The sequence below is a fragment of the Squalius cephalus genome (assembly GCF_949319135.1).
Source record: "Squalius cephalus genome assembly, chromosome: 1".
NCBI lineage: Eukaryota > Metazoa > Chordata > Actinopteri > Cypriniformes > Leuciscidae > Squalius > Squalius cephalus.
The window spans coordinates 47,365,982-47,392,560 of record NC_137122.1 but is presented as its reverse complement, the minus strand read 5'-3'; the positions used below and the strand labels follow the sequence as shown (position 1 = coordinate 47,392,560).

The window sequence follows — 26,579 nt, the reverse complement described above, 5'->3', positions numbered from 1 at the left end:
CCGGGTCATAGGATGGAGGACGGAGGAGCGAGGAGATGAGGAGGGATATTGAGAAGCACCCATAATATTCCTCATGGTGGAACAATTTTAAAAATGCCCATTAGGGGGCGTCAAGGACTGAACAAAAAGGCTATCTTGGTTCCAAATGCTGTAACTTTTGATAACTTTATGCAATCACCACAAAATTTGATCCAGATGCAGCTCACATGTAGAGGGACTTCACCAAAAATGTTTCCTCCTACCTTATTTCCTTCCTGAGTTATTCCATGTCAAATAAGAAAGATATGCAAAATCATAATACAAATTGTATATTTTTGTCTTTTATCAGCAGTTTCTTGGCAGGAGAATGTCCAAATGTAATGTAATTTATATTTTCCAAAAATGTGAAAAGTATTCTATTAAACGATACCTACCTTTTGACTCTCCTTTATAGTTTTGTAATTATGAATCTTTGCTTTTGTGTGTGTCACTCAGACAAAACAACTCTAAAAATGCCTTCAGGGCTTAAGGGGTTGATGCCAGTGTATAGCAAAGTGTAGTGTGATAAATACAGGCCTACATGTTTTTTTAAAATAAAAAATGTAAAAACTTTTTTTTTTTTTTAAACTGTCAACCGTTGCTGAAATTATGCCATAGTATTTTATTCTTTGATACAAAACTCATTACTTTACATTGCATGTTTCTTCACGAAATGAATTTAAATCTTCCTGTCTTGCATTTTCAACTGTCTTGCAACCACACTCACAGATGCTAATCAAAGTATAATAATATGGGAAAAAATAGAGAGAGATGGCTTCCAGCAGACAGAAAAAATAAAATAAAAATTACAGTCACTCCCTCAGCACTGTATTACAAATCCAGAGGTGGCAGCAGTGTTGACTTTTTTTTTTTTTTTTAAATGCCAGGGTAATAAAAAAGTATTGTAAGGGGTTTTACAGTCAAAGACCTAGAACCAGATATGATGAATGAAGACCCGGAGTAAGAATTATAATAAATTAAAGAAAAGATTTACTGAAGATAGTTTGCCGTTTCAGCAGCAGAAGTCAGCTTCAAGACTCACACAGGAGGCCGCCCCCCTTACAGTTACAAAGATCAAAGCAGTTATACCCTTCACCAAGGTCTAAGCGACATCCTAGCTTCAGGTTGAATGATTTTCCACACATATACAGATAGATTGAAGCATATCTCCATCGATTATTCAGCTGACACTCGGATCCTGAAGTTAGGCACGTCGTGACCTTTTAGGTCGCAGATTTGGGTTGCTGAGCACCAGCATGTCCAGAACAAAAACTTAGTCAATCTCCAATAATGACAGTGGTTCCTTAACCTGTAACCAAGAATACTAACACACACAAACACACACACACCGACACATAGCTTCCTCAAGGTTGGATTTGGCCAGGCTCTAACTATAAACAGGAAAGTCGTCTCAAAACATCAAGATAATGTGTTCTTTCTCTCAAGGAGAGCTACAATTTAGTCTAACTGGAAAGTAAGGCTTTAACAAAGAGATGGTCCCTTAAACTATAGACTTCATTGACCCCTGTGACCATAGTTGTCAGAGTACCCCAAAACAGATGTATTTATTGACACATGTTGAAGACCTTTCTCAAACAAAACAAAACATCTTTCCATATTTCATTTCTGGAAGCCGGGCTAAATGAGCAAGCACTGTTACTGCATTCATATCAAATACAGACATTAGAGAATACATGAAAAGAACATTTTAGTGATCACACTGGTAACTTCTATAACAAAGTAAAATCTCACAAGCCTAGAGAAGTCATTCAACTCATGTGACATTTAGAGGAAAAATACTGATGAATACTTTGATTATAATCACTTATTACATATACATTGAAGCAACAGTTTATTCCAAAATCCACACCCTTCAGTATATTGCTATAAATGTAGGCCCTGGGCTCTGAACTGGTTCAAGGAACGAAAACAAAACCCAGAAACGAATTAAATTTTGACAGGAACAAAAACGAAAATGAAATCAAGTTTAAATGTTTTGAATAGAATCTATCATTAACTTGTTTATAACGTTATTGTATCGTTCTGTTTAAGATTTTAATATGGCAGTCAACCAATCGTGAATTCAAATAGTACAGCCTATGCAAATGTGACATCCACCGAGAGTGAAATGCAATATGCAATGCGGAGGCAATGTGTTGGCATTAGCTGTTGGATCGCAGGAGTTTATCCGAGGATATGTTATCATGGCAGGTTATATCCAGTGTGGTGTGTTTTGAAACCAAAAAACTGTACTATTCATGAAAAGGTATTTTTTAAATGATTAACACCTTGTTGTCAAAGTTAGTATTGTGGCTTTATGCTCAGACACTTGCATTTAGCAAGTTTGCAGAATAGCAAGAAATAAAGTCAGAATTGCAAGATATAAATACATTTCAAGATATATTAGATATTTGTTGAAACAAGCTTCCATAGTATCATATAACCTCACAAGTGAGAGAAACATATTCACAAATTAATAGTGATTGTTCACAACTGCACTATTTTTTTAATGCAGACTAAATTGTACAATAGCCTTCACACAAATGTCACGTCGAAGGACTGTAATGAAATGACGGAGAAGATTCAATCACAAGTTCAAGATATATTTATTCAAGTGATCAGGTCAGAGACGGTGAGAGTGGTGAAAGATAATGTCCTGGGATGAATTGCATTTGGCAGCACAAGGACGCTGAGGACAGCCCAGGCTTCCGATGAAGAAGGATGGTGATGAAACTGTATCCGGAAACCAGGAAGTATGTAGCGCGGGTGACAGAAGTGCAGGACGATGACAAACGCACTGGCGCCAGGCAGGATCACACGGTAAACAGGCAGGAACACATGGAACATCCAACAACACTCTGACAAAGACAAGGTGACAACAGAGAGACTAAATAGGGTGCGTTGATCAGCTGCGGCAGGTGAGCTGATCAGCAGCAGTGATCAGCGACTCCGCCCATACACACACACACTCAACAACAAGACGAGAGATGAGACAGTGAATATATAATACCGTGACAAGGACCTCTTGTTACGGCGTGATGTTATAGGAGTCTAAAGATGATTTCAAAAAGTTCCTTTAGCCTAGAGGTCATTCTATTGAAGTCATTATCCTACAAAGAAGACAAAGAACAATGCCAAATTCAGTCAATAAAAATAAGACAATATATAAGCAAATTTTTAAGACTCCTGTCATTAGTAACATTTGCAAGCCCGAGTGAAACTCACCCTTTTGGAAGTCCATTGGTGAAAAACATATTCGATATCAGAGACAAACTTTTGCACTGTTTGATAATCATTATTCTCCAGGTTCAGCTTCACTCTGCCCAGCATCATGGGACCACAAATGTTCTCAATGTATCTTGGAACCTGAACAATATCAGTGCAGACGTCACATACTATATATTTACATTCCAATTTTAATTAGCTTTTTATTAAGCTTTACATTAGTGCAGGGGTCAGTCATGCTCTCATGTAGCAGGTGTAACAGCAAACACTGGCAGTGCTGAAAGATAAAAGACAGACAAACAAAATTGTTAAAGGGATAGATCTCACAAGTTTTATTTATTTATTTTATTTAAATTTTTTGTCTAAACGATGAAAGAAATGTTATTTTGGACCCCAATGACTTCCATTGTACAGACAAAACGTTTTGCATAAACTTTACCAGTGTGTACTGAGAGACTGGACTGCTCAAAACGTCCTGGGTCTTTCGACTGGAATCCTCCATATTCTTTATCACACAGAATGTGCAGCTCCACTGGCTTCAGTACAGACAAAACACACAATATTACACACGTCAACTGTTTAGTTTGACTAAACCAGGTAAAGGTTTTCTCTCTCTCTCACCCAGTTGAGTCTTCATCTACAACTGGTAGGTGACAGTGTGAATGAAAAGCTCGTGGACATTCGTCACAACACACGAGATCTCCCCCAGAGTCACACACGAAACACACGTCATCATTCTGCTGGGACAAGAGTTCATAAAGACATAAAACTGTACCGACTTAAAACACATTTTAAATGTGATGTTTTTGATATGACTGTAATTATGACTGATGATTTCTTACTAGGTCTTCTTGATCACAGTTGACTGTATGTGGTTCCAAAACTCTTTTCTGGAAAGTATGTGAAAACACATCATAGGCTATTGTGTTTATTGCAATAAAACTTGATTGGCCGCTGTCATCCCACAGACAGCGTCCCAGACAGACTGGTAGTCTATGCATTAGTGGTGGAAACACCAGTAGGTGGTGACAAGATATCAAAAACATCAATACATTCAGGAAAAAAACACGTGAATATTTGAAATCAAAATAGCATACTAGCCTACTTTTACTATTACTGTCATATAAAGATATTTAAAAGTATGTAAGAATATAAGAGTGTATATTGATTTATAAAGTTACATTTATATTTAGGCTAGTGTACTATAAGAGTATATAGTGAGAGTATATATAGTATATATAGTGTATTATAAGAATACTATGCTATTCTGAATTTAACCAGTATTTTTATCACTGAATCATTGTTTGAACAATTCATTTAAAAAAAAAAACTGATTCATTTTGTAACAAGTGACCTTTTAAATTCGGAATAGCATTACCAATACAACACTTTTCTGGCAGCCAGAGTTGGCAGCCCCGAGTAACAGCACGAAATAAACAATAATGAACATTTGAGGATATGTTGAAAGATACAGTACAGCTTAAGGCCAAAGTATACTTCACTTTTTACGCGTAGACAAGCGTTAGCGTAAAGTGCACGTGACCACAATTTCGTCATCAACAGAGTACACGCATTGCTGGATTTAGATTTAACCTCATGTCGCCTCTCAGGAACCTGATGACCAGGTTGTGCTTTCCCAGTGACCTGCCATCAACAGCATCGGGATGTGCTGCGATGGCAGCGACATACACCTTCAAGGAAGGAAAGCAGCCGATCGGGCATTTCCGGGGGTCTTCCCGCCAGGAAACACCACTCTGCGAAGCATAAGCACACTTCATAGACGGGGCTCTAGCTGAAGTGATAGTGTCAACTACGGCACAACAAACAAGACCTGCTCCCCGTCCTCCCTGACCTTGCACAGTGTTTGTGTGAGAAGGCTCACCGGGGGAAATGCATATTTGCGTAGGCCGAAAAGGCTGAAAAGCACTGTGAACTGTGCGCCGCACCCAGATACCAATCAACCAACCACGAACGCTCCGGAATCAGTGAAGGGTTCCACTCAACCCTGATACCCGCTGTGGCCCGGGAAAGCATGGCCGTCAACTCTGAATCCAAACCAGCGTGAGCAACCACCCCAGAGGGAAGCAGCCCAGCTTCCTCATCCTTTCCAGAGGACCGAAGCACACTCCCCGATGCAGTTGCATTAACTGTTGTCATGTGAGGGACCCATGCCAACATGAAAACATCTTGCTCTCCTAGGGAAACTGCTCTGAATGCCGAAGCGCCGAGGGGTGAAACACTGCACTCTTCCATGCACAGCAAGGCTGGATGCGAGTCACTGCTGGATGCGCCTTCATACCGGCAGAGAGACAAGCTGCAAGCAATAACAATTAAAATGGCTGTTTTCGGAGTAGGTCTCCTTGTTAGCAATTCAAATTGCTGTTTGCTCTTTTCTTTCTTGTAGACATTTACTCTTTCTCTTGAAAGGTGAATGGTATGAGTGATCGCTGTACAACCGCTCGGCTCCTAAGCAAAATATGAATGAAGTGAGTAACATACTTATACCGGTATGTCCGGGTAGGAGTGACTCAGCATGCAGATCTCACCGGCCAGTGCTCACTGGTTCGTTTTGTTACAACTTGGAGGTGATTGGGCTCCCAGGCGAGACCCCATGACGCTAGTCCACGTAACGTCGAGCGTGACTGACTGAATGTGAACTGTAAGTTTTGAATGCTTATAAATGATAATTTTGTCATTGTTTTGGAGTACATTAGCGTATAGATAAAAGTAAAGGTATAGGGACACACCAAACCGACGCCAAAGAACTAGCGCTGATGAAAGCTGACTGTGTTGTCGCCTCTCGTCGGGGCAAAAAAGCTGCACTTGAACACACGAAAGAACTACAGCCGACTGTCAGCAAGCATGCGTGTTCTGCGCCTGCGTGTAAATAAGACAACCGTCTATTTCTGCAGATATATTTGTCTATATTTATCATTCAAAAAGGGAAACCGAAGGTAAGATGACGTAAAATTAGAACAGCCTTCTGTCTGTACTGTCTTGACTTCTTTGCTTGCTATTTTGCTATTATTCTCGTGCACTGACTAATTCACTAAGCTGAACAGCCAATCTGAGTTCTCTCTCTCCCCGGCGGCGATTCTACATGCTGAATCGGCCCAAAAAAAACCCTGACGGTGTCCGATTAGAGCAACACACCGAAAAACACACCGATGCTCAAAAAACGGCCCGATAATGCCCGACGGCCGATTGTTGGCTTGGTGTATCCCGGGCTTAAGACTAACATATTCATACTAAAAGCCCAAAAACTTTTGATTTCATGGGGATTCTAAAGGGCCCTGTTGTCATGGCCAAATGTGACCGCCTTGTCTGTTAATACTGTAGCTTTATATGATATATTTTCTTTTACCGTTATAAGTTTTCCAAGGGGCATTCCATGGGCAACAATGTCTTTCCTCCATGTTCCATCTGGTTCGTTCAATCTGATGAAATCCCCTGGGGTCAGCCAGGAGTTCTCTGTTCTTATGCATCTCCCACAACGCCCTGAAAAAAAAAAAAGACAAAACTGAGTGCAAAAGTCTTGTACCACTGCAGTCAAGCACTGTATTTACATTCATTGTAATAAGTTGTCTTACGAAACACTTAGTTAGTGTGGTAAGCAGGGCGGGGTCGAGAGCCGTGGGAATGGAGCAAGACCGGTGGCGCTAGTGCTATAATAAGCATCACCTGCCCGCCACATCGGTGTCGAGTCCCACTGTGGAGCTCTGGGAGGATAAAAGGAGGAGCGACGACAGTGTAGGGCAAAAGAGGACCATGAAGGCCCGGAATTTATTTTGGTGTTTTATTATATTTATACGCAGTCGTCTGCGAGGGGCTGCCGCTTTATTTTCGTTCTGTTGTTTGTTTATTTGGTGATTAAAAGTTACATTTGTCATTTCCCTCCAATTTCTCCCCTGAACTTGAACTTTGTTATATTAAGAAATGTAAAACATTGTCAACATATTAATATTCAAAATAATTATTCTCACTCACACACCTGTGGCAAAGCGATATTTGTGTAGGATGCCAGAGCCAGAACCGCAGGTAACAGGTAGGGTAGGACGTTCAAACACGCTCATGTCAATACCACCATCATCATCACCATCATCATCATCCTCACCACCATCATCATCATCACCATCATCATCTTGATTTTCCTTTTCATCTGATTCTACAACAAATACACAAACACTCAGGAAACAGAAAATGTTATCAAATATCTTTCTGAATAACTGTTGTAAGTTATTATTTAAAGGAATATTAATTTTCTATTTTCAATTCTGTCATAATTTACACACCCTGTTGTTCCAAACCCACAGGCTTTTTCTTCTTCTGCAGAACATAAAAGGAGAAATGTTGATGAACATCTTGGTCACTCTTATATGTCACATGTGATAGTTTCAGTCTAGAAAGGTTAAAGGGATAGTTCAACCAATTCTGTCAATTAAAATCCTGTCATTATTTACTCACCCTCAAGTTGTTCTAAACCTGTATGAATTTCTTTGTTTTTCTGCTGAACACAAAAGAAGATATTTTAAAGAATGTAGGTAACCAAACATGTTCTGGTCCCTATTGACTTCCATAGTATATATATATATATATATATATATATTATTTTTCATACTATGGAAGTCAATAGGGACCAGCAACTGTTTGTACATATACTTCAAATGGTCTTCTTTTTTGTTCAGCAGAAGAAAATAACTTCATGCAGTTTTAGAACAACTTGAGGGTGAGTAAATAATGACAGGATTTTCATTTTTAGGTGAACTATCCCTGTAAATCCTTCATCAAATCGGAAAAGCATCCAATAGCAGTCAAACCTGTGCGTCCCGAACCTTGCTTTTCATAAAGTTTTTAGATGTAAGAAAACCATCCTATGAATAGAAAATGGCACAAATTCAGAATATGTCATGAACATATATGTCATCATTAGTGTTATGTTGTCTTCCCTATGTCCATTTTATATCAGGGAACTGTTATTTAACTGGAATTTCTCAAATGAATTTCGACTCACTAATCACCAAGGCCATGATAAAAAAAGAAGATAATTACAATTGCACTCAAGTGCATTAGTTGAAACTCTTAGTATTGATTATGTATAGAAACCGATCTTATGTACCTCTATGAGTTTCTTGAGTGGAATCCCACTGCTAAGGATGCTGGTTTTCCACTTTTTGTTCCTGTCCATCAGCCCAAACCTCTCAAACTCAGTGGGCGTGAACCACTGGTCTTCACTGAAGATGCACTCTTGTTCTAAGGACAGAAAAACAGTTGATTTAACCACTACTGGAATGACTTTTTTCAGAGCTTTTGGATGTTAGATGCTCCACAATAACAATCTTGAGACATTCAACAGCTCCTCATAAACATTACTGCATTCTTTAACAGAAACGTTTCTGCGCCTACTGTTATTATATTTCTTCAAATGCAAGATGCCCTCTTTACAGCCACATGTGACAGGAAGTTGAGAATTGTTTTGTCCTTTAGATGATTCTGAAACAAGTACAATCAAATCAGTTAGCATTAAGTGCACCTCTTCATATTTTAAATGACATGCCTGATTAATTATACTGTCTTGTCATTTTATGAGTAAAAATGCTTTCGACTCACTGGGGCACTTTTGTCTCTTGGCTTGTTTCTTCTTCTCTGATGTGCAGAGGGAGGACGATCCCCTCAGCTGTCTCTTCTTACAGTTTTGTTTCTCCATCCTCCTCCTCTTTTTATCCCTTGATGTCCTTTATTTCTAACGCTGTTCTCACTCAGCCATACTGGAATGCGGGCTGTCGTATTTTCTGCATTATTTGAACAGCAGGAAGTGGACGGGTTCCTCCACCTTGAGTTGCCTCCCTCTCACATTCACAGAAGCGAAACTCAAGGTTGCTTTTTGGTCCGCCTTCATTTAAGATACACTCCTGCACTAAAAGCGGTTTATTCAACAATTACTGGAATGACTTCTGGATGCTCTAGAATTATGATCTCTTGCAACTCAGTGAAAAATAAAACTATAAAAACAACAGATGAGAAAGGATATAATTTTTTGGCTCGTCCACAGAATGCAAATATTTTTCAGAACCTTTTAATGGAAATGGATTTTCAGAACAGTATTGTAATATTGTAAAAAATATTTCATTAACATGCTAAAATTATTAACTCTTTTACTGTTGTCCTCTTTCACACATAGACAATAAAACATACACATCAATATTCCTAAAAATCACATTTTATTTTAAATGTGTCAGTTAGTGATGGCCAACAATAAAGTAAAGTGTAACCATGACCTATAAATAGTACAAAAATATAAACAAACATTTTTATTTGTATTTTCTGTGACATGGTAGTCATGCTATGTTTGAAAAATCTTGTCAAGGATGAATAAAAAACAAATTATGAATGTTACATGAAAATAGAACTTGCCAACATTTGAACATGGCTCAAAGATGTCACTTCCTCTCCATCATGGAATTCGTCAGTTCATGATTATTGTTAAGTAATAATAAGCTTTTGTAAGGCCCGCCCAATCGAAAAAGCCGGTGAAGGTTTCCTGCATGTTCTGTCTTTTCAGTGTGGCAATTTAATTCCAATTAAATGTTTATCTGATTTTATCACAACCTCAAATTTAGGTTAGAATGCAATTCGAACATTCTATTTAATCCTTTTTTGAAATTTCACCCGTTCATCCGGATTCCTATAACACGTTGAGTCTCGCACCGGCCGGGTATACTCTCTCATAATCACAAACTCGTCAGTCTTGGTCATTAGACAGATGCGATTGACTAATATTCTAGATGACCGTACTCTACTTGCTCATTCTAGAATATATTATTTAGTCCCCATAAATCTGAACACATTAAATTAAGGTAAGATTATATCTAACCAGAGGTCACGACCATAACCATAGAACCAAGGTGAACAACTTAACTTCCTCTAATAGTAACTTTGTATAATCATGCAATGGGTTCCCATGTACACTTAGTTAGAATAATATTACAATAATCAGAGGTTGAGACTCACTGTATTTAGATTGGTCTAACAGCACTCTGTCTGCTCTAAACGGAAAACCCATTATTAGCCTCTACAGTCTAAGTATACATGACTAATGCCAATGTGTTAGTCTGAGCTCTGAAATTTCGTGGTCCTCTGCTCCAACTAAGCTGGATTTTAGTCTGTTACTAACCTGAGCATAAATATGTAGTGTTATGGACACGTAATCTCCTAAAGTTAATAATTTCAGAATAAGTCAGAATAAATTCAAATGTGACAATTACAATACAAAATCAATTCAAAGATAATAAATACATTTCTTTAAATACCCAGACCAAGACAAAGCATCCCCCAATGTGGGGCATGAACGTACAATAGGAATTTGCATTGACTAGGGTTATGGACCTAGTGTCACGGTGTGGGTTTTGTGTCTTGTTCTTGTCTGTCATGTGTTCCCCTGTCTTTTCATGTTTAGCTGTCTCCCGTTATGTTGATTAGTCTTCCCAGGTGTCTCTGATTAGCCACGCCCCCTTGTTATCTTGTTTAGCTTGTTTGCCTTTGTATTTAAGCCCTGTGTCTAGTTCAGTCTTGGTGAGTTCTTGATGTTGTTACGTTGCATGTTGTCTGTTCTGTCCTGGAGTCTTAGTTCAAGTTTATTCTTAGTCTTTGTCATAATTCAAGTTTATTTAATAAAAACACTGCTGTATTTGGATCCTGCTTCCTGCTCTGCATCATAACACCTAGGGAGTTTGCACCTTTTCGAGGAAAATGAGGTGGTTTGGATGAAGGACCCTGGGAATAAAATGCACACCCAGTAAGCAAAGTATCTCTAAACTCTTAACCCTTATTACCTTTTGATTTACTTCTGTGGAGATGAGACCATTGTACCAGTCGCACTGAGAGATTTTAAATGAAAACAAACGTGACTGTTGATTCACTTGCATTGACATATATATATAAATAATGTTCTATATATCTATATCTCTCCTTAAGTTATGGCGTTAATAGATTTTTATATTTATTTAAATCCTATGAGGATTTTTAAACTTAGCTGCAGTCTTTTTGGCCTACGGTGGCTAGAGAGATTCTTGGATATTTTAGGCCCTCCTTTCTATTCTACCCATTTTTGTGATATACAGCCAGAAACAAGTGCCCAATTTCTGTATGGGGTGCTTAAAATAAAAAATAAATTGTAAATAAATTGTATTTAGGTAATAATTATCAACTAAACATTCCTTAACACTATACAGTATGCAATATTTCGAAACATTCAATATAATACAAAGTATAGGAAAGTACACTATCATAAGAAAACTGAGAACTTTTTATATTATAATCAGACATAAGTTATATATTACTGTTTTTATGTCAGTCTTATCTGTTATGCTGTGTGTTGTCTGAAAACATATGATACTGTATTTATAACTCGCCTTCAATTTCTAAGATTCTAATGAAACAGTGCTGCCCTCTTCATGTGAAGGCAACAAGGTAATTTAATAGGGAAGATTTACTAGTACACTAAAACTCTCCATTCATTGACATACTTTTTTAAAAGTGGAACAAAAGTAATCGATTTATGAGCTTAGTATACAGAGTCATTGAAAATGCTGAATAAATGATGGATGGGACATATCATTTACGAAGGGTAAACTTTCCCTAAATTTTAGGTATCTTCAAGATTTCCATCTGAAAAAAAAGTTAAACAAGGTTAGAAAAGCATAGAGAAAATAAAGTAATTTTTTTATAGAAAATCATTTAAGTCATTTAAGAGCACACACACATTAATTTGGTGAAGTTCAAGAGACTCGCTTATGGTAAAAGAAGAGCTTGCATAATAAAAATGTACGCCTTGAATTTATTCAATTGTGTTCAACAATCACTAAAGGATCTCTAAACAATTAATGAAATCACTAAACAATCAGATCAGATGAAGTGGAACGGTAAGATTACATTTATTTGAATGAGTGAGAACGAATGCATGTATGAATTTGTCCTACCAATCTGTGCAGTATCTCTTTACCAATAGTGAAGCTGTGGGTTTAAATTACTTCAAGAAATAAATACAGAAGTCAACATTTGAAGTGGATCAAAACCTTTAATCAAAGTTATACCTGAATTTCGAACAATACCCGTTCTTGTCTTAGGACAACTTTAATGCACTTTTTTGATCCATTTCAAATATTGACTACTGTACATTTATGCTATATAACTGAATCTGTATCTGTATATATTTATGCTATATAACATTTATGCTATATAACATGAATCTGCGGTGCGGCTTGCTGAGGGCCTGTTGCGGCGGCCTGATGCTGAAGGAAGAGCGTTCCTGCGCGGGAAGAGGGCGGCATTGCCTGAGACGGGAGCTTGGTACTCGACGGGCCTTATTGTCCATTTCTATATGGCAGGAATGATTGAATGGGCCGGAATACAGAAAGGCAGGCAAGGAGATCGCGGATGTCTCACCTGTGGTGAGCCAAGTCACGTCAAGCTCCAGCAGATGTAGAGCTTGGCCCTCCACTGCTCCACAGACCTGGCCTGCCTGCCACTGCTCCATGGTCCAGGTCCACCTTTGCTCTACGGTCAAAGCCCTCCACTGCTCTATGGTCCAGGTCCACCACAACTCCACGACCCAGGCCCACCACAACTCAATGACGTAGATCGAACAGTGCTCCACGGCCCGGAATGCAGTTACAACCTGCACTCATACATACAATACCCTTGTAGTTCAACATCAACAACATCAGAAAAACGACATTGAAATTGGAATTACTAATAATCAATTTACTCACCATTCTGTCTGTTTGTCAAGTTCCCTCTCTCTTTTATGCAGTCGAGTATGTACACACAAACACGGTCTATAGTCTCCTTTCCTTTTCCTTGCTCCACCTAAAGCACACCTTTCTGTAGATCTGCCAATGCCCTGATCACTTAGCCTTTAAAAAATCTTTATATATAACAAAAGATTATTTAAATTTAAATTAAAACAAAAACTCCTCACATTTCAACATAAAATATTGGTTTGTGTCAGGTGTGGTGACAAATCATACAAAAGTCCAGGTTTTAAGTGCAAGATTTTTAAGTCTGAATGGTTTGAATCTCATGACAGTTAAAACTTGATCAATTCAACATTTCATAATCCCAGTTCTTTCATTATCCCAAAGATTATATATGTATATATTATATATATACATAATGCAGTGAAATAAGTTTTACATACTATTGATTAGTCTTCCCATTGTAGCAAATTAGCTCTATGAAATATTAATAATCAATAATAACTGGTTATAATTGATTATGAATATTTGGATCAGTTAATATAATTAACTTAATGTCGTAAATTAATATTACAATCAATTAACCTGTTTGTCCCGTGAACACTCAGGATTAATTGTTTAATAACTCAAAGAAATGTACATTTCCGGGGCATGGGAAATGTCTTTCTTAATTTACAGTACTACTAAGAGCAAGTAGACAAAAACTATCATTAGTGACTCCAGTTATGAGCTTGAGACAAGGACAACTTTACATGTGACATGAACAAGATTTTATTAACTAGTCACTTAAACTACTCTAACATACACACACATACATGCATACAGTTTACCAAGGTAAAGAGAGCTGAAGCAGAATACAGGAAAGCAAGAAGTTATAGCATTGTTTGAAATTCAGCAGATCAACAGCCAGACTAGAGCAAACCATCAGTTTAGTTCTAACACGCCCTTCTTTAAAGGGGTAAGGATACTTAATGTAGCCTATCAAATAATGAGACTAAGTTTGATACTTGCATGTCTCGCCCATTTGAATTAAACTGTCCTGATGCAATTTGTTGAGGCTCCAGTTGATCTTTGCTGATGTGGTCTTGATGAGAGAGAACCAGTGGTAGCCAGAGTATCTTTGGTGAATGTAAAGACAAGGCCGCAGCCTGGCACAAGCTTGGTGGTTCCTTAGAAGCTTCTAGTTCAGCATCATCTTCCCGTCAGCATTTCAGAAAGGGACTAAGAGAGAAGAGCTAATAGAGCTGATCTTGTGATCAGTGATTTTTAAAGCGTGAAGATGTCACACCCTCTGGAGGTGTGTGAGCCAATAATGCTGGGAACACACCAAAAGATAATCGGGCTGATTTTGGGCCGATTTCCCCCCTTCCGACAATCCTAGCTATGTCCCGATTATCTTGATGGTTCAACAGATTATCTTATCAGATTTTCCCTTGGTGTGAGGTGTGTTAAGAGTGTCCGAACCTGCTCGGAAGAACGTCGGAGCCGCCCCGATCGCGAATCGTAAATATTAAACATGTTTAATATTTACGATCAGAAATCCTGATGTGTGGGGGGAACCCCGAGGACAAACGCGCGCACGTTCTGGAGATTATCACGTGAAACGAAACAATATCCAATCAGAAAGTGAGATGATGGAAGACGGTCATTCTCACACACACACGCACACATGCAGGAAGCTGAGTGTTATAAGGGTTCAGTGAGGGATTAAATAGGCTAACTTTTTCTAAAGAGAAAATAAATACAATAAAGAATAAATTAAGACAATAAAGAATGAATATATTTCTGTATAAAAGGTTATATATAATGGTGGGTAGCCTACAATGTTTTTTTTTTTTTTTATGTGAATTTTCTGTGAAAATCATTCCAAACACTATCATCATAATTTCTTCCTGCATATCATCCGACATGCTTATTCTGAAGTCTCGCGAGCTTTTGTGAGATTTCCTGTGTTCACAGTTGAGAATCTGGTTGAAAATCTGTTTGTGTGTGGTGTGCTGTCTTTGTCACATCATGGCACACCACACACTATAGGAGCAAAATGCTTAAATCTAGGATTTTTTGTCCTCATGTTTGTGGTCTATCACATTTTGAAAATCTTATAAGATGTAAAAAATCTTTTGGTGTGTACCCAGCATAAGAAGTGTTTTCCTTTGAAGGGAAATTTCTTTACGACCCATTGTTCAAGCAGGCCTTTGAACATGTAATTTGATTGGATGTTTAACACAAGAATCTTTAAGATGCTTATAATACTAATGCGTCACAAAGTTAGCAAAATGTAATGTAAATTAACAAATGGGGGACGAAGATTGGAGTTTATAGAGACTAAACATGCCACACATATGATTTTGGTAAACCATAGTATGCAACAAAGTCTGAAACAGTAATCACAAAAGTTTACAAGAATACAAAGGCCAAACCACATAAAAGGAAAATCATGAGATGAGAAAATGAGATGCATGTTTATATATATATTTCTCAAGTGGTTATATATAGAATATATAGGATTAACATGTTTTTTTTTTTAAATCCTCAACAAGAATTAAGTGAGCGTCACAACTCTCTGCAAATTCCTTTTTGAGGTCGTAAAACTCTTATCAGTCAATGTGTCCTGTAACAGGACACCACGTTCTGCCAGTGTGTTAGCTTCACTTGTGATGTTAGTTTTGGGGGAAGTTTCACAGGCCTTTGTTGGGAGAGTGAGTTTGCTGGATTATTCATTAAATAAATGAATAATTTCTGTGTGTCTGATTGGTCCAGACGCTACACCATTAAAGCGATAGTTCACCCAAAAATAAAAATTAGCCCATGATTTACTCATCCTCAAGTCATTTTAGGTGTCTTCTTTCAGACGAATACAATCGGACAAGCTGCAAGTCTCATATGAAATACTAAGGGACAATTTGATACAATATCAGAATGTGGTGAAAATAGCAAAGTTTAAGTACTTCTCTGATCTGATTGAAAAACAACATTTTTTAAAAAAATTTTTTAGGTGATTGGGCCTATTGTTCAAATGATCATGAACAGCTGCCTTGAAGCGGCAATGGCACCAGATGACATGAAGCATGCCATTGTCCATCCACTTCTCAAAAATCCAAATTTAGATCCGACAGTTCTAACAAATTTTAGGCCAGTCTCAAATCTTTCTTTTGTATCTAAAATTTTAGAGAAAATAGTGCTTCACCAACTACAGAGCTTTCTGAATAAAAACAAGATTTTTGAGGTGTTCCAATCAGGTTTTAAGAAAAACCATTCGACAGAAACAGCACTGGTTAAAGTTTTAAACGTTAGTTTACTGACCCTTGACTCAGGCAAGTCTGCTGTGTTAGTTCTGTTGGATTTGAGTACGGCGTTTGACACTATTGACCACTCTGTCCTCATCTCACATTTGGAGAACTGGGTGGGCATTCGGGGAAATGCCCTTAAATGGTTTCAATCCTATTTGAGTAGTAGAAGGTTCTCTGTTAGTATTGGTGAGTTTACTTCAAATGCAGTGCCACTTACGTGTGGGGTCCCTCAAGGCTCTATTCTTGCTCCGATTTTATTCTCCTTGTATATGCTTCCACTGGGGTCGATTTTTAGGAAACATGGCATCTCCTTTCACAGTTATGCTGGCGATACCCAAATATATTTGCCCCTGGGATCAAATAACATGGGTTTAGATACTCTGTTGGCTTGTCTAGCGGAGGTAAAGGCCTGGATGTCCCTTAATTTTCTACACCTTAATGAAGGCAAACTGAGATTATAGTCTTTGAACCATCAGAAGCCACTAGCTCCCTTTGCTTAAATTTTGTCCTTTTATCTCCATGTGTGAAACCATTAGTGAATAATTTGGGCGTGTTTTTCGATAGTGCTCTCAAATTTGACAAACAGATTAGTATGGCAGTCAAAACCAGTTTTTTTCATCTCAGAGTCCTAGCTAAAGTTAAACCATTTCTTTCTTTTAAGGACTTTGAAAGGGTGATTCATGCTTTTATTTCAACAAGGCTTGACTATTGTAATTCCATGTATTCGGGCATTAACCAAGCAACTCTGAAACGTCTGCAAATGGTGCAGAATGCAGCTTCTAGGCTCCTTACTGGTGTGCGTAAAAGAGAGCACATTACTCCAGTTCTGAAATCGCTGCACTGGCTCCCAATTCGTTACAGAATTGATTTTAAAGTCTTGATGCTGGTTTTTAAATCCTTGAATGGATTGGCTCCTGTATACGTTTCTGATTTATTATCCATCCACAATCCTGGAAGGTCTCTTAGGTCATCCAACCAGAGACTGTTAAATGTTCATCGGGAAGAAGAGAAGAGGTACGAGAGGAGATCGATCTTTTGCCGTTTCTGCACCAAAGCTTTGGAACAGCCTACCTGATTTTATTAGAACTGCCTCTACACTGCATGAGTTTAAAGCAAAACTCAAAACCTATAATTTTTCTTTGGCTTATAATTGTAGCTGATTTGTGCTGTGTCTTGTCTGTTCGGTGTTCTGTTTTTGTAATTTTGTTGTACATGGTTTTAAATGCTGGTGATATCTGATATAGTGTACAGCACCTTGGTCAACAAATTGTTGTTTTTAGTGGTGCTATATAAATAAAGTTGAGTTGAGTTAAGAATCGGAGTTATAATAAAAAATGCCCTGTCTCTTCCAAGCTTTATAATGGCAGTGAATGGCTGTATATTTTTTGAAGTCCATCAAAGTGCATCCATCCATGATAAAAGTCCTCCACACGGATCAGGGGGGTTAATAACGGCTTCTGAAGTGAAGCGATGTGGTTGTGTAAGAAAAATATAGATATTTAAAACTTTATCGACTAAAATAACTAGCTACTCCTATATCCTTCGTCATACATCATCAAGTGTTACTCTTTTGGCGTAAATCGACTTGCGTAGGCTGTCTGTCGGAAGCTAGTTATTTTAGTCTATAAAGTTTTAAATCATGGGCTAATTTAAATTTTTGGGTGAACTATCCACGCCATCATTATCTTCATTCAGGCCAATTTGAGAATGCGCACAGAAACAAGAGGCGGGATTTTTTGCACAAACCAATCATGTCCAATCATTGGGCCCTATTTTAACGATCTGAAATGCAACTATCAAACGCGAAATGCAAGTAACTTTGTGGGCGGATCTCGGGCGCTGTTGCTATTATACCGGCGGGATAAATGAATCTTGCGCCCGATGCAAATCTAAAATGGGTTGGTCTGAAGTAGCTACATTATTCATAGGTGTGGTTTGGGCATAACGTGCTATAAACCAATCAGAGTGGCATCTCAAATTCCCTATAAAAGCAGGCGCGCTTGTTCCATGGCGGATTACTATTATAATGGCGGATTTGCCAGGTGCACCCCAGGAGCGGTTCACAGATGAGGAGACCAACGTTCTCGTCAGGCCCGTAAAAGACAGAGAAGTGACATTGTATGGGGATGGGAGAAACCCACCCAAATTAATAATATTTATATATAATAATATATATAATATAATAATATCCTGAATAATTTGGGTAAATGTGTAAGCTAGATTTATGCCTATTTTTTCACATCTTCATGGACACCACAATATCTCCCTCGTGTGGTAATATTTTTCCTTGTATGGTTTGCAAAAATGGGAACTGCTGAGTCTGTGTAGATGAGATAAGCAAAGTGTATACGCATTGTGCACACCACTGCACCACTGACTTAAGACCAGGTTTTTCCTGGTCTGTGGCGGAATTGTTTTCTGAAACTGCAAAATGGCACCAGAGAACGTTTGCGCCGGAACTCGCCACCTCTATACGCTGAACCGCTCCCAGGAGCGCAAGTTCATTCCCTAATTTACCGATGTGCGTCTGTGGAGGGAAAAGTCCGCTGTGCGTCGGGTGCAAAATAGGAATGATACATGCATCTGTGCACAAAGTCAATTGCGCTGGGTGCAAGTTAGGGCCCTTTGCCTCCTTTCACGTGACTTTCCCCCATTCATTCTCAATTACCCCCCACTAAACCCCACCGTATGGACAAAGGAGGTACACCTCCCGCTGTAGCTTGGACACTGTTACTTTACATAAACGAGTGACTTTTAACTTTAAGGTGCAATATGTACGATTTTTGGATAAAAATATCCAAAAACCACTATAACAGTGTTATATATTTTGTTGACTTGTGTACCTACATTATCCCAGATGTTTCCAAAAATGTTTAAATCCAGAGAAATAAGCAATTTTTACCAGGACACGGACAGTCATTGTGTCACCTATCAGTGACGCCATACCTGCGAAACCCTCGATTTCCATTTTTATTTTCCAGAAACCATGGAAACACCAAAAACGCTTTAATATGTTATGTTTTATTAGACAAGGGAACAACTGTTTGGATATACTTATAGACAGAAAACTAATCATTGTTATATAGCTCAACACAGTTAGTCTAGTTTGAATCACTTTTTTTCTTGATTTTCCGCGTGTACCATGATACGTACCAAAATAAAGCTGCATCTGATTATGTTATGTTAACCACTTGACAAAATAGTGTTTTTCTCAGTGAGGCATGGTAAAAACCGTTTATTCAAACCTCTTTCAGGAGCTGTCGGGGATGAGTAGAGTGCAGTCTAGACCAGGGTAGGCTAACTTCAGTCCTGGCAAGCCTCTGTCCTGCAGAGTTCATCTCCAACCCTGATCAAACACACACGAACAAGCTAATCAAGGTCTGAAGGGTTGCTGGAAAGATACAGACAGGTGAGTTTTTATCAGGGTTGGAGCTAAACATGCGTTTTTTAAAGCACTAAATGGTTTAGCTCCGCAGTACTTAAGCGAGCTCTTAACGCATTATAGTCCTTCACGTCTATTGCGATCTCAAAATTCCGGCCAGTTAATAATACCTAGAATATCAAAATCGACTGCTGGCGGTAGATCCTTTTCCTATTTAGCACCAAAACTTTGGAACAGTCTTCCTAACATTGTCTAGGTGTCACGCTATACCAGGACAGGAGACCAGAATACAATTTAAACTCAAACTTTATTTATACACGTGTGCAACCCCAAGAATCCCTGGAGGCAACTGAGGTCAAACTCAAAAGGCAATGAACTTAGAGTCTCTTGGAATACTTGAACTCAGGAAGCATCATTGAATACTGGAACTCAGATAGTGTCTTTGAATACTCGAACTCAGGAAATGTCTTTGAATACTCAAACTCAGGAGATCATGGATTCCATAGATGACAGTCTCCGTAGATAATAGTCTTCGTAGATGATAGTCTCAGTCTCCGTAGATAACAGTCTCAGTAAATCCTTAGACTTAGATGTAGACTCGTAGATACACTGAACTTGAATGCAGACTCATAGATGCAAGGAACATAGATGTAGACTCATAGATACACTGAACTTGAATGAAGACTCACAGATGCATGGAACATGGATACAGACTCGGTAGACACTAGATCACCATAGACACTGGAATCATCTCGAGAGAGGAAACATAGAATCTCTCGCCAATGACCTTTGGAACCAGTGTGTAACCACACAAACTCTTGATACTCCGTCGATACGGGGATCCACCCCGTTTGTGCTGACGGAAAACCCTCAACGACACTGGAATCACCCCGAGTGAGGAAACATGGAATCACTCACCGATGATCTTTGAAACCAGTGACAGATAACCAAACTAGACTCAGAACATAACATCAAGTCACATTAATACCCGGCAGTGAGTGCATGTGAGGGAGCTGAATATAAAGGCTGGTGATGAGGTAATGATGAGGAGATGGGGTTCAGCTGCGGTGATGAGGGAAGTGAGTGCAAGTGTGGATCCAGGGGGATGCTGGGAAATGTAGTACGTGACAGGGCCAGGGAAAACAAGGGAAACCGTGATGAGGGAAGTGAGTGCAGGTGTGGATCCAGGGGGATGCTGGGAAATGTAGTACGTGACAGGGCCAGGGAAAACCAGGGAAACCGTGACACCGGGAAGCAGACACACTCTGTCAGTTCAAAGCTAGATTAAAGACACATCTCTTTGACCTAGCATTCACATAATACATTATAGACTTCTATAATTCAATGTTAGGCTGCATAGATTAGGTCAGCCGGAACTGGGAACACTTCCCATAAATCCTTATGTACTCGTTACATCATAAGAAGAATGGCATCTACGCTAATTTTAGTGTCTTTGTTTATCCCGAGGTTTTCCCGCAGCCTGCCGAATCCAGGCCGTATCCAGATCTGACGAAGGACCTTCGCCTGGACCCGATGACAACGCAGTGCTGAAGTACCAACTAGTCTCTCCCTATGGAGGATCCCTTTACCCCTCTACAGATAAAGTATTGTCAGGAAATTTGTTTCGCGTACTGTATCAAAATTTATAAGACAAGATCAGGGCTTTGAGTGACCAGGCTTTGCTATTTTGATGCTTGAAAACTGCCAAACCAGCCAAAATTTTGTCCACCCGCCCAAATTCAAAACCACCCAATTTGGCAACACTTGCATAAGGTTGCATTTCAGTCACCTCTAACCAAAGCTCACAAAGAGAAACGTTTACAGTGGGTGTAGAAACAAATTCAACCCACAGCATGATGTTATAGAAGCTTGAAGACTGTTTTAAACTCCTTCTTGAATACTTCCTTCAGCCTAGAGGTCATTCTACTGGAGTCACTATCCTACAGAGAAATGAGAGAGAGAGAGGACAGAATTAGAATTTAGGATATATAAGACAACATTGCAAAAAAAAAGTTAAGAGACTTTCAACATTGGAAAAAGTTGCATAAATTTTAAGTAAAACTCACTGTGGTGGAGGTGCAAAATTTGTTGAAAATTTGTCTAATATCTGAGACAAACTCTCGCACTGTTTTATAATCGTTATTCTCCAGCTCCAGCTTCACTCTGCCCAGCATCATGGGACCACAAATGTTCTTACTGTATCCTGGAACCTGAACACCAGCAGTGCAGACGTCACATGCATATACATCACATTTAAGACCTTTAAATAATGGCAAAGAGACAGATGAAGAAGCTAAAGATGAGATTTACATTAGTGCAGGGGTCAGTCATGCAGTCATGTAGCAGTTGTAACAGCAAACACTGGCAGTGCTGGAAAAAAAACAGACAGTGTTAAAACAGTGTGTGTGTGTGCGTCATCTGTCACTGTATCATCAACACACTTGACAACATTAAAAGCCAGGTGTAAATGTATTCAAGACCCACTCAAATTAGATCACTATAAAACAGATGCTGATCGCATTAAATCAAGGTGTAAATTCAAATTAGCTTTTATAATCTCCATTCACAAGTAATATGAAATGAGGTTATGCTTTACTTTCTCTGCCCCAAAAAAAGCAAAAAAAAAAAAAAAGAGAGAAATGTCTCTTTTTCAGGATGCTGTATTTTAAAGATAATTTTGTAAAATCCAAAAAAGCTTTACAGATCTTTACAGGAAAGGTTTTAAACAATGTTTTTCATGCTTGTTCGATGAACCATAAACAATTATTGCACATGCACCTCCTCAGGTAATACGAATCCCGTGCGAATAAACCCGCTGTAAATATGTACGTAAATATTTTGTCATTTCCTGTTTAAAATTAGTTTCCCGCGTTTTTTCAAGTATGGAGACGCTTGGAAAAAGCATTCAGTTGCGTTCTAGACGCTGGGACAAGTCTGTGGCAAAGCTCAAGTGTTTTCCACTCACCATTCAGATCAGAAAGAAGATCGAAAGCACTTGTTAGAGGCACAAAACATCTTTTAGCGTTAGGTAAGTGCCTATTACCAACACAATCCAATCTGAAGTTAATTAATACATTGTTTTATAAATATAGGTTATATGTGTTTGGGCACGTGATATCAGGAAGCAACGTAATATGCACATGACGACAGGAGGTGACGGCGGTGTGTAAATTGAGTTACTCCTCCCACTTCTGCTAGTTTTACTGAGATATCTTATCCTATGCGAATTGGCCATTAATATTACAGATGTCCTGTGGTAAAATTACATTACTCCATCTACCCTTGTAAAGTTAATCCCGTTTGAATAGGGCTTAAGACACTAATGCCTGGTTTCACAGACAAGGCTTAAGTCTAGTCCCAGACTAAAATGCATGTTGAGCTGTTTTAACTGAAAGCAACTTAGATCTTAAAAAAATATCAGTGCCATTTTTTTGTCTCAAGATTAACACCAGAAATGTTTTTATAAGGCACGTTTATAAAAGCTACTTGAATACCCCAGTTGAACTAAGGCCTAATCCTGGATTAATCTAAGCCCTGTCTGTGAAACCAGCCCTAACAGTTTACAATTTACAACAGTTTAGACAATTTAGGTCACAGTTACAATAACTTAAAGGTACCCTACACTATGTAACTTTTTTTGTTCAAATTGACAAAATGTAAACAATGAGTCAATACATCATAACAGTAAATCTGGGTCAAAGATACCTGAGACAAAAACGTGTTTATATTTTAGACCTGTCGGGATAGTTTTTGCGGGAAATTGCGTACATGAGCACTAAGGTAATCTCTCTCTCTCTCTTTTTATTTATGAGAAAGAACCATATTCATCTTCACACTCACGCAAAGCACAACCAAAACCAAGTTCTTCCACAAAATGCATATAGTTTTGTTTTTTAACCGCTATAGAGGCCAAAAGTTACATAGTGTACCTTTAAGGACACTAAAGAGACCTTTCTACAAACTCTGAAAAACACCAGGAGAAAGATGCTGGAGGCTCCCTGATCACCTGTGTGAACATGCCATATTCTGCTGCAGGAGGCATGAGGACTGCAGACGTGAACAGAGCAATAAACTGCAATGCTCGTAATGTAAGATGCCTAAGACAGTGCTACAAGGAGACAGGAAGGACATCTTTTTTACCAGTGTGTACTGAGAGACTGGACTGCTCAAAACCTCCTGTTGGGTCTTTCGACTGGAATCCTCCATATTCTTTATCACACAGAATGTGCAGCTCCACTGGCTTCTGTACAGACAAAACACACAATATTACACACGTCAACTGTTTAGTTTGACTAAACCAGGTAAAGGTTTTCTCTCTCTCTCACCCAGGTGAGTCTTCATCTACAGCTGGTAGGTGACAGTGTGAATGAAAAGCTCGTGGACATTCGTCACAACACACGAGATCTCCCCCAGAGTCACACACGAAACACACGTCATCATTCTGCTGGGACAAGAGTTCATAAAGACATAAAACATTTAATAAATTCTGAAAAGTTTGGTGGTCATGCTGATATTCTGACATGGTAATTGTGAGATGATGATGTCTTACTAGGTATTGATCTTGTTCTTCACAAATCTCACAATCACAGTTTATCATATGCGGTTCCAAAACTCTTTTCTGGAAAGAATGTGAGAACACAGTGTTTTAAATGTGATTTTTTTCCTGACACAACGACAATTTTTTATTTTTTTTACCATTATAAGTTTTCCTAGAGGAATCCCATAGGCGACAATGTCTTTCCTCCATGTTCCGTCTGGTTTGTTCAATCTGATGAAATCCCCTGGGCTCAGCCAAACGTCTTTTGTCCTTATGCATCTCCCACAATGCCCTGAGATAAAGACAAATCTGCATGCTAAAGTTCTGTACCACTACAGTCAAGCACTATATTTACATTCATTGTCAATATGCAAGAGAAAACCTGATAACTTGTTTTAAGAAACAGATTTTCTAGCTAGAAATGTAAAACACTGACAACATATTTCTAATCATAGTAATTATTATGAAAGTATTCCCACTCACACACCTTTGGCAAAGCGACATTTGTACAGGATGCCAGAGCCAGAACCGCAGGTAACACGTAGGGTAGGACCTTTAAACACGCTCATGTCAATGCCATCATCATCATCATCTTCATCATCATCATCACCATCATCTTGATTGTCATCGATCTTCTCATCTGATTCTACAACAAATACACAAACATTTAGGAAACAAAATATTTTCTTAAATATCTTTATGAATAAGTGTTGTAAAATGTTATTTAAAGGAATATTTATTTTCTATTAAATAAAAAAATGCTCACCCTGTTGTTCCAAACCCACAGGGCTTTTTTCCTTCTGCAGAACATAAAATGAGAAATGTTGATGAACATCTAGGTCACTCTTAACTTACAGTAATTCACATTTGAAAGCTTCAGTCTAGAAAGGTTAACTCCTCCATCAAATTCGAAAACCATCCAATAGCAGCCAAACCTTTGCATCCTGAACCTTGCTTTTTTTAAAGCTTTTAGATGAAAGAAAGCCATCCTATGAACAGAAAATAGCACAAAGTTATAATATGTCATAAACATATTTAAATATATCATCATTAGTGTTATGTTGTCTTCCCTGTGTCCATTTTATATCAGGGAACTGCCATTTAACTGGAATTTCTCAAATGAATTCCGACTCACTAATCACCAAGGCCATGATAAAAAAAAATAAAAAAAAAATGCTATTTTATAATTGCTCTCAAGTGCATTAGTTGAAACTGTTTGTATTGATTACTTATTAAAACCGATCTTATGTACCTCTATGAGTTTCTGGAGTGGAATCCCATTGCTAAAGATGCTGATTTTCCACTTTTTGTTCCTTTCCTTTTTTCCAAACCTCTCAAACTCACTGGGCTTGAACCACTGGCCTTCACTGAAGATGCACTCCTCTTCTAAGGACAGAAAAACAGTTTATTTAACCACTACTGGAATGACTTGTGAGCACCTGGATGTTAGATGATCCAGAATTATAATCTAGAGACATTCAACAACTTAGCTCCTCATAAACATTACTGCATTCTTTAACAGAAACATTTCTGCACCTACCGTTGTTATATTTCTTCAAATGCAAGATGCCCTCTTTACAGCCACATGTGACAGGAAGTTGAGAATTGTTTTGTCCTTTAGATGATTCTGAAACAAGTACAATCAAATCAGTTAGCATTAAGTGCACCTCTTCATATTGTAAAGGACATGCCTGATTAATTATACTGTCTTGTCATTTTATGAGTAAAAATGCTTTAGACTCACTGGGGCACTTTTGTCTCTTGGCTTGTTTCTTCTTCTCTGATGTGCAGAGGGAGGACGATCCCCTCAGCTGTCTCTTCTTACAGTTTTGTTTCTCCATCCTCCTCCTCTTTTTATCCCTTGATGTCCTTTATTTCTAACGCTGTTCTCACTCAGCCATACTGGAATGCTCTCAACGAGTGATTTCATGAAAGGGCTGTCGTATTTTCTGCATTATTTGAACAGCAGGAAGTGGACGGGTTCTTCCACGTTGAGTTGCCTCCCTCTCACACTCACAGAAACGAAACTCAACAAGGTTGCTTTTTGGTCCGCCTTTATTAAAGATACACTCCTGCACTAAAGGCGGTTTATTCAACAATTACTGGAATGACTTCTGGATGCTCTAGAATTATGATCTCTTGCAACTCAGGGAAAAATAAAACCATAAAAACAACAGATGAGAAAGGATTTTTTTTTTTTTTTTTGGCTCGTCCACAGAATGCAAATATTTTCCTGAACCTTTTAATGGAAATGGTTTTTCAAAGCAGTATTGTAATACTTAAAAAAGAGAAAAAATTAATTAGCATGCTGACATTAATAACTCTATTACAGTTGTCCTCTTTCACAAACAAACAAACATGAACAAACAACATCA

General features: G+C 38.4%; 3 protein-coding genes across 13 annotated transcripts in view; all 3 read right to left on the bottom strand.

The window, feature by feature from the left end:
* Positions 1 to 2,606: 2,606 nt before the first annotated feature.
* Positions 2,607 to 9,435, bottom strand: sp100.4 (SP110 nuclear antigen, tandem duplicate 4). 5 transcript variants are annotated; one of them, XM_079880920.1, is made up of 14 exons: positions 8,851 to 9,435; positions 8,647 to 8,733; positions 8,360 to 8,493; positions 8,061 to 8,114; positions 7,536 to 7,569; positions 7,235 to 7,408; positions 6,608 to 6,741; positions 4,086 to 4,133; positions 3,865 to 3,983; positions 3,683 to 3,779; positions 3,461 to 3,520; positions 3,244 to 3,384; positions 3,029 to 3,128; positions 2,607 to 2,876 (listed from the first exon to the last, which is right to left on the bottom strand). In XM_079880920.1, the coding sequence occupies exons 1-13, from the start codon at positions 8,945 to 8,947 to the stop codon at positions 3,060 to 3,062; spliced, it is 1,248 nt and encodes a 415-aa protein (XP_079737046.1). In that variant the 5' UTR covers positions 8,948 to 9,435; the 3' UTR covers positions 2,607 to 2,876; positions 3,029 to 3,059. The 5 variants fall into 5 exon arrangements, with proteins under 5 accessions (XP_079737046.1, XP_079737047.1, XP_079737049.1 ...); XM_079880921.1 differs by having other exon boundaries at positions 3,865 to 3,980; XM_079880922.1 differs by having other exon boundaries at positions 2,608 to 2,876; positions 3,041 to 3,128; positions 3,865 to 3,980.
* Positions 9,436 to 11,841: 2,406 nt separating this feature from the next.
* LOC307164827 (uncharacterized protein) overlaps positions 11,842 to 26,579 on the bottom strand; it is a 32,264-nt gene continuing 17,526 nt past the window's right edge. The window contains exon 8 of the mRNA XM_079881976.1: positions 11,842 to 11,907. Coding sequence (XP_079738102.1) covers positions 11,878 to 11,907 — 30 coding nt within the window. The 3' untranslated portion in view covers positions 11,842 to 11,877. The remainder of the gene's footprint in view (positions 11,908 to 26,579) is intronic.
* LOC307164492 (nuclear body protein SP140-like protein) lies at positions 14,837 to 26,234 on the bottom strand. 7 transcript variants are annotated; one of them, XR_013822290.1, is made up of 15 exons: positions 25,949 to 26,234; positions 25,745 to 25,831; positions 25,457 to 25,590; positions 25,140 to 25,193; positions 24,971 to 25,004; positions 24,692 to 24,850; positions 24,363 to 24,496; positions 24,217 to 24,285; positions 23,993 to 24,108; positions 23,808 to 23,910; positions 21,978 to 22,037; positions 21,734 to 21,877; positions 21,518 to 21,607; positions 19,531 to 19,631; positions 14,837 to 16,635 (listed from the first exon to the last, which is right to left on the bottom strand). XR_013822290.1 is itself a non-coding variant. In XM_079881406.1 (14 exons), the coding sequence occupies exons 1-13, from the start codon at positions 26,043 to 26,045 to the stop codon at positions 21,527 to 21,529; spliced, it is 1,272 nt and encodes a 423-aa protein (XP_079737532.1). In that variant the 5' UTR covers positions 26,046 to 26,234; the 3' UTR covers positions 19,286 to 19,631; positions 21,518 to 21,526. The 7 variants fall into 7 exon arrangements, 6 of the variants coding, with proteins under 6 accessions (XP_079737532.1, XP_079737530.1, XP_079737531.1 ...); XM_079881406.1 differs by lacking the exon at positions 14,837 to 16,635 and having other exon boundaries at positions 19,286 to 19,631; XM_079881404.1 differs by lacking the exon at positions 14,837 to 16,635 and having other exon boundaries at positions 19,287 to 19,631; positions 23,993 to 24,111; positions 25,949 to 26,227.

What these genes read in the sequence shown, in the direction of transcription:
- LOC307164492 (XM_079881404.1), bottom strand. Translation starts at nt 26,045, where the DNA reads ATGGAGAAACAAAACTGTAAGAAGAGACAGCTGAGGGGATCGTCCTCC. An exon ending in AAGAACAAGATCAATACCTA is followed by an intron (nt 24,112 to 24,216) that starts GTAAGACATCAT and finishes CTCTTGTCCCAG; the next exon opens with CAGAATGATGACGTGTGTTT. An exon ending in CAGTCTCTCAGTACACACTG is followed by an intron (nt 22,038 to 23,807) that starts GTAAAAAAGATG and finishes TTTTTTTTCCAG; the next exon opens with CACTGCCAGTGTTTGCTGTT.
- sp100.4 (XM_079880919.1), bottom strand. Translation starts at nt 8,947, where the DNA reads ATGGAGAAACAAAACTGTAAGAAGAGACAGCTGAGGGGATCGTCCTCC. An exon ending in GCAAGGTTCGGGACGCACAG is followed by an intron (nt 7,570 to 8,060) that starts GTTTGACTGCTA and finishes TATGTTCTGCAG; the next exon opens with AAGAAGAAAAAGCCTGTGGG. An exon ending in GCAAATATGCATTTCCCCCG is followed by an intron (nt 4,998 to 5,125) that starts GTGAGCCTTCTC and finishes TATGCTTCGCAG; the next exon opens with AGTGGTGTTTCCTGGCGGGA.